The sequence below is a fragment of the Anser anser genome, assembly GCF_964211835.1.
Source record: "Anser anser genome assembly, chromosome: 4".
NCBI classification, from domain to species: domain Eukaryota; kingdom Metazoa; phylum Chordata; class Aves; order Anseriformes; family Anatidae; genus Anser; species Anser anser.
The window spans coordinates 69538656-69550238 of record NC_139724.1 but is presented as its reverse complement, the minus strand read 5'-3'; the positions used below and the strand labels follow the sequence as shown (position 1 = coordinate 69550238).

General features: G+C 47.2%; 1 protein-coding gene across 2 annotated transcripts in view; it reads left to right on the top strand.

Annotated features, from left to right (window-relative positions):
* The first annotated feature begins 490 nt into the window (after positions 1–490).
* The window catches only part of RNF4 (ring finger protein 4), a 19107-nt gene continuing 8014 nt past the window's right edge, over positions 491–11583 (top strand). Inside the window, exons 1-4 of one of the 2 annotated variants that reach the window (XM_083835221.1) lie at positions 491–574; positions 8029–8241; positions 8737–8857; positions 9777–9860. In XM_083835221.1, coding sequence (XP_083691347.1) covers positions 8233–8241; positions 8737–8857; positions 9777–9860 — 214 coding nt within the window. In that variant the 5' untranslated portion in view covers positions 491–574; positions 8029–8232. Of the gene's footprint in view, positions 575–5809; positions 7553–8028; positions 8242–8736; positions 8858–9776; positions 9861–11583 lie in introns of those variants that run through there. The other variant, XM_083835222.1, reaches the window with a different exon arrangement.

The following is an 11583-nucleotide window of genomic DNA, read 5'->3' as shown; positions in this document are numbered from 1 at the left end:
AGATTTATCTACAAAAAGGCAGACTGGCAGGTGTGGGGCAGTAAAAATCAAAGGTAGGCCAGGGAAAGCAGCCAGAAAATGCTTCTGATGGTCAGAGGAGATGCAAAATACATTGGCGAGCATGTATGCTAAGTTATATTGAGGATTTGGGCTAATCATGCCAGAAGCAATAGGCAACGACCCCCCAGGCTGATGTCTCTGACAAATTCCCCTGGGTGCACTGGGGAATTCGTAGCAGACAATGGCCGTGAGGAAGGGGCAGAGGGAGGAAGAGGTGAGGAAGGGGCAGAGGGCAGCCCCGCCACGGCACCGAGCAAACCCCTGGGGGGGAGAAAAACTTTCCAAGGGGGCACCGGGCCGTGAGGGACGTACAGGCCTCACTCCCACCCGTGGAAACTACAACTCCCAGCACGCCCCGCGGCCGGATAAGAGGCGGGCGGGTTCTTTTTCCACCTCCCCCTTTGATTGACGGGCGCCGCGGCCTTTGGGCGCGCGGCGGAGCGGCGCCGCCACCAATGGCAGGGAGGCGGGGGCGGGCGCTGCTCTTACGCCGTCGCCGGGCCGGGCGCGGAGGGTGAGGGCCGCAGGCCGGGGGGCTCCGATGGGGGCGGGGGGGGGAGGAGGGCGAGGGGGGCGTAATGGCGGCGGGCTGAGGGGAAAAGGGGGGGGGGGGCAGCGCTGAGGGGAGCCGAGGGGGGCGGCTTTGGGGGTCGGGGCCGGTCCTCGTCGTCTTGTCGTTGCTGTGCGATGGCCAGATGAAAGTTTGGGCTGGGTTCGGGCTCGGGCTCTTTGTTTTGCCCTTTTTTTAGGGCGCTGGTGGGTGGGTGGCTGGGTGCGGGGGGCTGCCCGGGGCCGGGGGCTCGGCGCTGTGCTGGGGTCCTGCTGCTGCCGAGGGGGGTCCGGGCACGGTTCTGTGGTGTGGGGCCGCCCGGCCTCGTTTGGTGAGGTGGGGGTAGGCTGGCTTTCTGCTCTTCTGCAGCCGGTGTGGAAATAATGGGAATGTCTCTAAAGGTGCCTGGGGTGCGTGGTAGGAGAGCGTCTGAGGGAGTAAAATGGCAGATGGCTGCGCTCAGCGACAGGGAGACGTGGTGCGGATCGTGCTGTGCTTGGTGCCTGGCCTGCTGGCCGCGGCTGGCCGAGCCTGGCGGGGCCTCTGGGGCCTTCTGCTCCGAGCCCTGCCCCAGCAGGGCCACCCCGAGCAGGGGGCCCAGCCCCAGGCCAGGCGGCTCCTGGAGGTCCCCAAGGAGCCCCCACAGCCCCTGGGCAGCCTGGGCCAGGCTCCAGCCCCACAGAGCCCCGCAGGGCTGCCTGGGGGGCAGGGGGCGATCCTGGGCTCCAGGCTGTGCCCGCTGCCGCTTGGCCTGGCCCTGAGTGCCGCTGAACAGAGAACCACCCCCTTTTTTTTATTTTTCCTTTTTTTTTTTCTACGCCTTTGATACTGTTTCCTGTTGTTACCAGTGCCATGAGAGCTTTTAGGAGTGGAAATAAGAAGCCAAATTTTAAAGAGGTAGCATGTCCCTGCTCTGACAAATACTATGTATACTGTTTGGTGTCAGCTGTGCCTTGTGTGTACCAAACCATTAGTCTGACATTGTTGCTGTCTTGAAATACTGCCTTTAACCTATTTGTAATATTTAAGATGTTTACAAAATCGAGTCTTGTCCATATTAGTCAGATGTGATGGAAATACCTACTTTTCCGTCAGCTGATTTGCTTTAAAGCGTCGGAAGCTTGTGGCAGATCAAAACCTTGTTTTCAGAGAGGTGCAAGAGAAGTTTTCATTTTATGCTGTACAGAGAATTCAGTTTTCAGGAGTGTAATTGAAACGTTAATTGAGGTCAACTTAAGCACAGTGGATATACTAACTTCTTTTTAGGAAAAAAAAACCAGAATGGAGGACTTAAGTCATAGATATGGGATGCAATATTCCTCTCCTCCTACTGTGAATAACATTTATGTGGCTTGACCCTTATTCTTCTGAAGTATCTACCTGTACAGAGAAATGCCAGTGGTTATAGTACTTAAAATATCAATGGATTAGCTAGAGTAAGCCTTGAACTATGCTGTTATGAGGACAAATACTTAAGCTTTTGGGAGAGCTGAACGCCAGGAGCAGTAAGTGCACGTGGAGAGCTCTGTGCGTGTGAGGAAGGGCAAGCGGCTCGTGCTGGTAACGCGTCATCATGCAGTGATGCAGTAACTTCCCTAAAATTTGAAAGTATCTGTTAGCTTGCTAAGTTGATCTGCAAAGCTCTTGTATTTAAAAAAGAAGTCTTTAGCTTAAAAAATAAAGTAAATCTGGAATTTTGAACTGATTTCTGAGTGCATCTTACCACAGGTATAATAGATGACCTTACTAATAGCTTCAGCTGGGGTTATGTGGTGCTTAAAGATTGTTTGTTGGGGGGGAGAGATGTTGGTGCAGTGACTCTATTTGTGTCGTCCTGTCGTCGGAGCCCTGATGCTGGGTTTCCATAGAGACTGCTGCAGGAGGAGCATGGAGGCCTTAGGAAATAATTTGGACTATCTGGGCCTGCGTAATGAATCGTTATTCGGTAGTCCTGAGGCTTTGAAAAATCTTTTAAGGAATTCTAATGATAGAATCACAGAATGGTTTGGGTTGGAAGGGACCTTAAAGCCCATCCAGTCCCACCCCCCTGCCATGGGCAGGGACACCTCCCACCAGCCCAGGCTGCCCTAAGCCCCATCCAGCCTGGCCTCGAGCGCTGCCAGGGATGGGGCATCCACAGCTTCTCTGGGCAGCCTGTGCCAGTGCCTCACCGCCCTCTGAGTAAAGAATTTCTTCCTCATGTCTAATATAAACCATCCTTATTTTAGTTTAAAGCCATTTCCCCTTGTCCTACCACTGCACCCCCTGACAAAGAGTCCCTCCCCAGCTTTCCTGCAGCCCCTGTAGGCACTGGAAGGCCGCTGTAAGGTCTCCAGGAGCCTTCTCTTCTCCAGGCTGAACAACCCCAACTCCCTCAGCCTGTCTCCGTAGGAGAGGTGCTCCACCCCCTTGATCATCCCCATGGCCCTCCTCTGGACACGTCCTAATACATCCATGTTCTTTTTGTGCTTGGGGCCCCAGAGAAGTTAGTGAGTGTGTCACTAAATGTGCAGTGTTTGAGCTGTTCTGTTTATCTCTTCTTGTATAATGCTAATTTGATCTGTGGTATACTAAAGAAAATAGGCTTTACTTTATTTTTCATCCTCCTTCTTGCGGTTCGGACAATTAGCATTCAGCAGAGATTCCTGAATAAGCCAATAGCTTAGTGTGGAAATCTGTAGCCCCACAGAAGAGGTTTGTTCTTCCAAGAAAAGAATGTTGCTGGATCAAGAGACTCCTTCCGGAGTCCTAATAAATTCCAGCAGTCTGGCTTTCCTTGTAAGCGTGTTTGTTGTGAGGTGGCTCTGGTTAACGCTGATGAATCTTCTGATGGTGGTTTATTTTAAGGTGGCTTTACGGTGAGGAGCACCCCTATGGATACTTACTCCCAACTTTCTTGTGCAGAAGAACTTCCCAGGGAGGTTGAGGTTTGCTCCATTAGCAACTAGGACAGGAATGCTTGTGCCCCACGTGTACTCTCTGTTAAGAGCTGTGACAATCAATATGGAGAAAGCCGCCTGGTGGCGTTGGGAGACTCAGAAAGATAAAACAGCCGAAAAGCAACACAGGGCTGCCACCTCGGTTGGAGAAGTAGCTCTCTGCGTTGCTTTGAGGCCTGATGTTACTCTGATACACGTCGTAGTAATCCTGTAAATGACACGTTTCTGGGGTTTCTGGGCCTCCTGGTGAAGAGGCGTGGGAATGGTTAATGGTGGTGAGGTGGTTTTAGTGTGACAGATCTGCTATTGAACAGTACTTCCTTGTCGTCGTCCTCCCCCCTTCGCCTCCTCCAATTACTTTCCACCAAATTTAAGTGGTTTTGGTTGTGTGGGTTTTTTTATTTGTTTTTGTTGTTCTGGGTTGTGGTGGTGTTGTTTTTCTCTGTAGTAGCTCTTCGGCATTTGTGCCACTTCTGGCCAAAGGAAGTCTGTGAATCTGCATAAGGTTTCACATTTGGAGTCATCCCAGGTGCTTGATTTTTTTTTTATCTAATTTTTAATCCTTTTTTTAAGCTACTTTGTCACCATACCACTGCACTGGGCTCTTTTCAGTGTCATATCCAACAAGCACCGAGTCTGGTGAAGCCTTCTGAGTGTTTTATGTCCCAAACTGGGCTGTCAGGTGAACAGCAGAGTTTCATTTTGTCGTCTTTCAGCAGCGTAGGTACATCAATGTATCAGCTTGCTTTAAAAGACTGTAATTAAAGCCAATTCTAGCAGTTTGTAATTTCAACTAAGCTTGTTTAAAGCTTAATTCTTTACGCTCCTCAGATGCGTGTATCAATTCATATTTCCCAGCTTTTTAATGTCAAAGTGTTTTTCCAATTCCGTATCTGAGGAGAACAGAGGAAAATGTCTCTTGGCTTCCTTGGTGAAATGAACCTAGCAAGAAGCCACGCCATCGGATTCTTTATATACCTCATATGTTGCTCGGTCTTGTTCATCTTCCTGTCTGGGGGAAACTGCTTTGCCAAAGTTATTTTTGGTTTCCGTTGTAGCTGTCGGATGAAGAGGGTGCCTTTGAGCAACTGGAGTCTGAAGGAGCTGATGCTAGGTTTACGGGTGATCCTGTTGTGTGCCATCCCTCATCCCTTGTGCTGCGTGCCCTTCTTGCTTCGCCTCCCTCTGCCCCTTGTCTCCAAGAAGCCTCAAAGCCAGAGCTATAAAAAATAGAGGGAGAGGAACTCGTATAGCACCTAGAAATGGTGATCCCAGGACAGTGCCCCTGGGCTGGATTTTGTAGGAGGGTAGAATCAGATGCGGTCTTGTTTTAGAAGTCCTTGTTCCCTCTTCCAAAAACTGAGTAAAACGGGATCTTCCCAAGCCTTGGTAAGGCTGGTGGGTGGCTGAAAAGCTTTCTTGGGAAGCAAAGAGAAATCTCAACCTTAAGAACAGCGGGGCGAAGTGTGCCAAGAGCACGCACGCTACCTGGCTACGGACGGGTACGGAAACGAGAAAGGCTGCGGGGGGGAGCAGGAGGCTGCAGGTCAGCACCCTGCCCTCCGCGGCAGAGCGAACGCCGGGCCTTCTTCGTCTTGTGTGTCCCGGGGAGTGCAGAAGGCTGTTTGCTCACGTTTCCTAGAAAAACTCCTAAGTGACTGTCCGTGTAACTAGAGGTTTTAAAAGCGTTTCCTGCCAGATTTGGCGAAAGTCACGCCGTGAAGACTTCAGGTTCATTTTGGGGTGGGTGGCAGTGCACAAGGACTTTGGAAACTTAATCTGCTGTGAGCAGGACCCGCCAGTGGGCTTTCTGGCCGGTAACAGTGGCACACAACAGGTAGTCTCTTACTAAATAATAATTTATTTTTTTTTGTGGCAATTCTAAAACAAGGGAAAAAAGGGAGAAAATTGAGTGGTGTATTGTGTTGCTAAAACTGCGCATAAATGCATCTTTTGGCTTAGGAAAGCACCAAATGTAGCGTAAAGGTATTCTCAGGCACGTCTTGTTGTGTCACAGTTCATGTTAAGAGGTCTTTTATGGAAGTGATTTAAGAAATATAGAGAAAGTTTAAGACGGGGAATAAAATTCAGTTGGTTTCCTTTAGCTCAAGGTTATAACTGATGACCAATGTCATTCCATCCCCCTGGGTGGCCTCAGCATTTCTTGACCCAGGAATAGGTTAATAGCCTGCTAATTAGTTAATTAGTTTGTACCTCTATTGACACGGGGTGGGGGGTGGAGGGGAGGGGGGGGGGAGAGGAGAGGGGAGGGAGATCCCAAAATCCCTAATGAGAGGTTGTGTGATGAGGCAGTTTGGAAGATCATCTCAGCTTGGTTTTGGTAACTTTAGCTGCCTGGGATATGCAGCTAGCTCAAATCTAACGTGCATCTAAGTCCTCTCGACCTCTTTTAGGTTCTTCGTTTCTGACTTGGGTACAGATGGTGAAGTTGTGGGAGCCTGAGCGACCTGAGCAGTGCTCAGGCACGTGCTGGTCCTTGTGTTTAGGAGGGCTGTGCAGAGGATGTGGATTTACTCTGTACTTTTAGATTGCCTGTGTGTCCAGGGTGCTTCTGTCAAGCCTTGCCTGAAGGCCCTACAACTCTTCTGTAGAGAAGACTAATTACCTGGAAGCGGCCAAATGGGGCGGTCTGACATTATTTCGTGTCCTTTTTGAGGCCGTGGTGTGCCGTCTGCACTGTGACAGGGGCCATGCGGCGTCCCTTGGCTGAGGTTATGGCTAACGCAGAGCCAGGGACCTGCGCAGCATGCCACAGCTCGCACCTTTGGGCTGCTGTCTGCAGCCGGAACGGTGATGGGAACAGCCAGCTCCAGCTCCTAGGCCGTTACAGACAGGGGACGGCTGCTTTGGCACAAAAGCAGTGCGTTGTTCCACACGGCAGAGCAGCGCGGGTCGGTGCCAGCTGTGGGCTGCCCTGCTCTGCACGGCTGGGGGAACACCTCTGCGCTGCGCCCTCCGCCTGAGCTCCGCGCGATGGCCTCGGCAGCGTGGGACAAGGTCTGGGAAGGCATTTCTTCAGTCCTGGGTACCGCTGATGAGAATCACTTATTTCCATCTTCTTCTCTTCCCCCATCAGCTACTTGCACACGCTGACAAGGTCCCTTGATGAGTAGTTTCAGGTGCTCCAAGGGCTGGCACATCTTCATGGCCTTGGTTTCCCCAGTACGTCCGCGTCTCGGTTGTACTGGGGAGCCCAGTGCTTCCGAAGGCCCCCCAGTCCTAAGCAGAGGGCAAGGATCCCTTCCCTCGCCCTGCTGCAGGCTGTGGGCGTTCCTTGCAGCAAGGCTGCGTTGCTGGATGTGGCAGTTGAAGCCCAGCACATGAAACCAGTGGATTTCTGCCTTCCTGGTTTTGTTTGAGCACAGTGCAATAGGTCTTCTAGTACGGGTTTATCTCTCGGTTGTGTTACTTAGGGCTTGCCAGGGCTTCTCTGCTGCCAGGACTGTAAAAACACACCAAGGGAGGGAGATTCTAGGCAATATCAGACCTCTGCAGGTAGAAGCAGCTGTGCATCAAGAAGGGATTTATTTTATTTTTTAGAGACAGATTCGTAACAAGACTTTGCGTAGGCTTGATGGTTGGACACTTGGCGGTCTGCGAAGGCTTCAGTTTGGTCTTTTGTGCACTAAAATGCAGGCCGTCTGGTGGGCTTGATTCCTCAGCTTTCTAACCACTTTATTTTGTCTATTAAGGAATATTTTTCCTACTACTTTGTAATGCTCTGTCCTCTGAAATGAGTTATTTGGTTTGTTTGGGGTCCCCCTGCTGCCCCCCGTCGCGTTTGGACAAGCGTTAGTTTTACTATAAGCAGGCTTTCCAACATGAGCTTCAGTACCGTGCCAGCTGCTGTGAGAACCAGCTGTGTGCTTGCTCCCTGGCTCTTCCCCCGGAGCAGTGAGGTGCCAGGTGAGCAGGGCCGTGCACACCTGCGGCTCCTTCAGGACAGGTGCTGTGAACTCGTGTTCCCGTATGCCAGAGACCCGTGAGTAGTTCCACGCTGAAATTTCTGTGCTCCACTTGCTTTAGATTCCTTTCAAGCTGTTTAGCTCCCACGTGGTGGAATCTAGAGACGGCTTGGAGAAAAGAGAACTGCTTATCTGTAAGTTTTGTTCTCTGGAGATGGCTTCTTGTGACACAATTCCCGGTGGCTTCTGCCCACACACAAACAGTGCCTGAAGAGAATCAGTTGTTTTCTCAGATAAAACTTAATTGGGACTCCTTAGTGATTTTTTGTGGTTTTCTATTGAACTGGCTTATTCTGGTGTTCAGTTTAGGAAATGGGTAGGAATGAGTGAGGCTGCAGGCCCATCTGCAGGTGTTTGAGGCTTAAATACATCTGGGACTTGCAGCCTGGCTTTGGTCAGCAACTAGTGGATCAGGAATGGGAATCCTTAGAGTGGGCGTGTTGAAGAGAACAGGATTTACAGATAGGTAATCTTCTCTCTTCTTTTCTTATAGGTTTGGAAGAACATCATTCTAAAATACTGAGAAATCTGGACTTTCTAACAGTGTACTACCTAAAGAAGGAATACATATACATATATATACACACACATATATAAGGAATATAATATAAGGAATTGAAAGTTGTAGCTTCCTTGCATTTAATTTTATGGTATTTGTACCTCTTACTTTTTCTGTAACTTTAGATCGAGAAACACCATGAGTACAGTAAGTATTTTACTAATCAGTGTAAAACTGCTTCTTAAAATGTGTTGTTTATAGTACTTCTGTAAATCTTTAAGAGTTATTGTATATGTACTAACATATTAAGTTCCCATGTAACCTCATGTTCTGTAATACTTAAATTAATCTCTAGGAGCTAGCAGTGTTTCAGGAATGCCTAAAACATCAGCAAAAACTTTAGGTCAGACTGATCAAATGATTACTCTGATGTAATTGTGAGCTCATCTTCTCATTTGTAAACCATCACAATATGTGCCATCGTGTTCTTTTTGTGACCCAGCTGGCTGGAGATCTGGAGTGATGTCTTTTCCTTGATGTGTTGAGTTGAGATAGGACCGACCCATCCCACTAGCGTACTCATACTGCAGCCTTCTAGTGATGTGTTTTGTCCATCTTTGTATGCTTTCCTTGATGCTGCAAAAGTGAGGTCTACACTACCATTACTCTTAAAGAAAACTCTGAGGCTTTGTTCTCTCTTAGACTCAAAGAAAGCGCCGTGGAGGATCGGTTAGTTCTAGGCAAGCTCAGAAACGAAGCAGGCTGATAGCTTCCACCACGGAAATGGCTTCAGAAGCAGAGCCAATAGAACTTGAAGAAAGTGGTAAGCTTTCTCTTTAACTTGGTAAGAAAATCAACTGCTTCTGGAGTGTTGGGATCCCACTTAATGTGTTTTTTTTGCCAGTTTCAAGGCATTTTAAAGGAGGATAAAAACCTAATTATTTTAAAATGCGTGCAGTATGGAATCTGTGAACAAGGCTGCTGACAACTGTTTGAGTTGGTTACTGAGGTGTGATGCGTTCACTGCTAGAGAGAGCTGAGTTACGTGAGGAAGGTACGCAAATGCTCAAATATCAGACTGTTTGTTGGGAGTCACTGCAGCTGCCTTTACAGATAACAGCAAAGTAAATTTGGGAACTCCCAAGTTTTAAGAAGATAATTAAATTTTGTTGTCAGTCATGTCCTGTTCCTTAAGGGCGCTTGTCCAGTATGGTTTTACAAAAAGCACTAGACTTTAAAAAGGCTCCTTAACCTCTAAATAGATACTTACACTGCCTTCTTTGGAAAGAATTAAAAGTAACCGTTGGTCTCCAGGTAGCTATATGGTTTTTTGTCTTTTTGCTGTGAATTTGACTATTAAAAGTTAGAAGAGGCGTGAGACGAGAACATTGACAGCATAGCACTGGAAAACTCTTATATCCTATATGATACGTGTTTTACAGTGTGATAATCATTCTCCTCTATTGGATGAATTATCTGTTGCTGCATACCTCCTACAAGCTATTGACATGTGAGACAGTGTGCGAGGTCAGCTGCTGTTACTCTTGCATTGCTACTTGCAGAAGGCAGTGGTGTTAATGCTGTACATGGATTATTGAGAGCAAAGCTTGAGTGAAATTTTGGACACATTACTGAAGAGAAGAGGGATAGAGCAGTGTTGAATCGTACCTCAGTCTGTTACACACTGACAGGTAATTTTTTCCTGCGATCTCTGATATGGATTCTAACGTTGTGTTTTTAAGCTGGTGAAGAAGTAGTAGATCTCACATGTGAATCTTCTGATCCTGTAGTAGTTGATCTAACTCACAGTGATTCTGTTGTGGTAAGTAATGAATGACACACCTAAATATCATAGTCAAATTAATTTTGTATTCTGCTTGCTGGTAGAATCTCTAAGGATGAGTTCGAAGTTCAGAGCTGACTTTTCAATGCATGAACGCCATGCGTTGCAGGTCAACACAGAAGCTGCTCTGAAGGTGCTACGTAGCACAGGCATTCTTTGGGTACAGCAGTACAGTCTCTCCCTGCTTTCCCAGAGTGCTGTAAATCTGTACTGGCACTCTTCTTCAAAAACAACTTGTTAAATGTCTCTATGAGTCTAACCAATTTAATCAGGCTCAAGATGATAATACGCCTTTTCGTAGTGTAGACATGCAGGCATGTAGACAATGCATGTAGGTAAATGCATTTCAAGTATGACATTCTCTGAGAGTCTAGGCCCCTTGTTCACTAAACGTTGAAGGTACCTGAGCTGCACAGTGACAGCTCCCATGTTGCTCTCTGGGTTTTTGAGCAGTATAGCTATTTGGAGTATAATGCACAGGCTCCTCAGTTGTTTTTGTAGGTTGCAGTGTGTGTTCCTTAATAGCTAGGTACAGACCTTATTGCTTCTAATCTAAGGATCAGAAGTCTGGCATGCTTGTCATGGCTGTCACGAATGTTTAAGAAGAATCCTACTGATAATTGCTAAGCTTGAAGAATCTGGAAAACTGAATTCTAAGGCATTAAAGAACTCTATTGAAATGTGTATTTGATGAATATTTGAAGATCTGTACAGTAAAAGTAAATTGATATACTGACTGCAGAAGTAAGCTTAAGCTTTACAAGATTTGGGTTTGGGTCATAGTTTACCAAGACCTTAGATCATCAAAAGCTCATCTTCTAGACAAACAGCTCCTGATATCTAAGTAGCCTGACTTAAAGGGTTAAAACCTGGCTCTTATTTAGCACTTCAGAGTTCGCATTCAATGCCAAATGGATTTATAGGTGTATCTACATCTGTGAACATCACCTGCAAGTAATGAAAGCACAATCTAAAATAGCTTGTTGCTCCAGATCTCAGGGATATATACCTGTCACGGGTAATGTAATAGAAGCAGATGCTACTTAAAGTTGGAGCTGTGTTAGATATATCAAAGATAAAGGCCAATGATTTAAATAAAAAGTGGAGGAGGTAGCAGTAAGTCTTTGGCTTCACAGATATGAAGTGTTTAGTTGAAACATTAGTTTAAGAAGGCAGGCACAACTGTAGCTGACTGTTAGAAACTAGTTCAGTTTCTTACTCCAAGAACTCATTAAAAAAAAATCCACTTTGTTTTTACTGCTATTTTTAAAGCTCAAACGGTATTTGATCCAGTCCATAGTGTAGTTAATAGTCTGTTTTGGGATGCCACTACCGCTGTGCAGAACCACAAACAAGCAGCAGGAGTAACGGGGAGGGTATCTCATGCTAAGATTGTTCCTGAGCGCATACAAAGGGAAGGCCACAAACATTTTAATATAATCTGCGTTGCCCCAGTTCTGGTTCCACCAAAGATAGTAGTGGGTTGGTTTTCTGTTCAGGTTTATTTTTTTAGCAATTGTTATCCAATATGAAGTGTTTAGGGATATCTCACGTGACTTTGCTTGTTTGGGGGAGAAGGAGCTGAAGAGTCACCTCCAGCCTAAATCAAATTGGGGTACTGAAACTGAGGGACAGGGAGGAGGGGGTCATTTCTGTCCCTTTTCAGCAGAGTAAGAACCAGAAGTAAGAACTTAGTAAATTGGCTG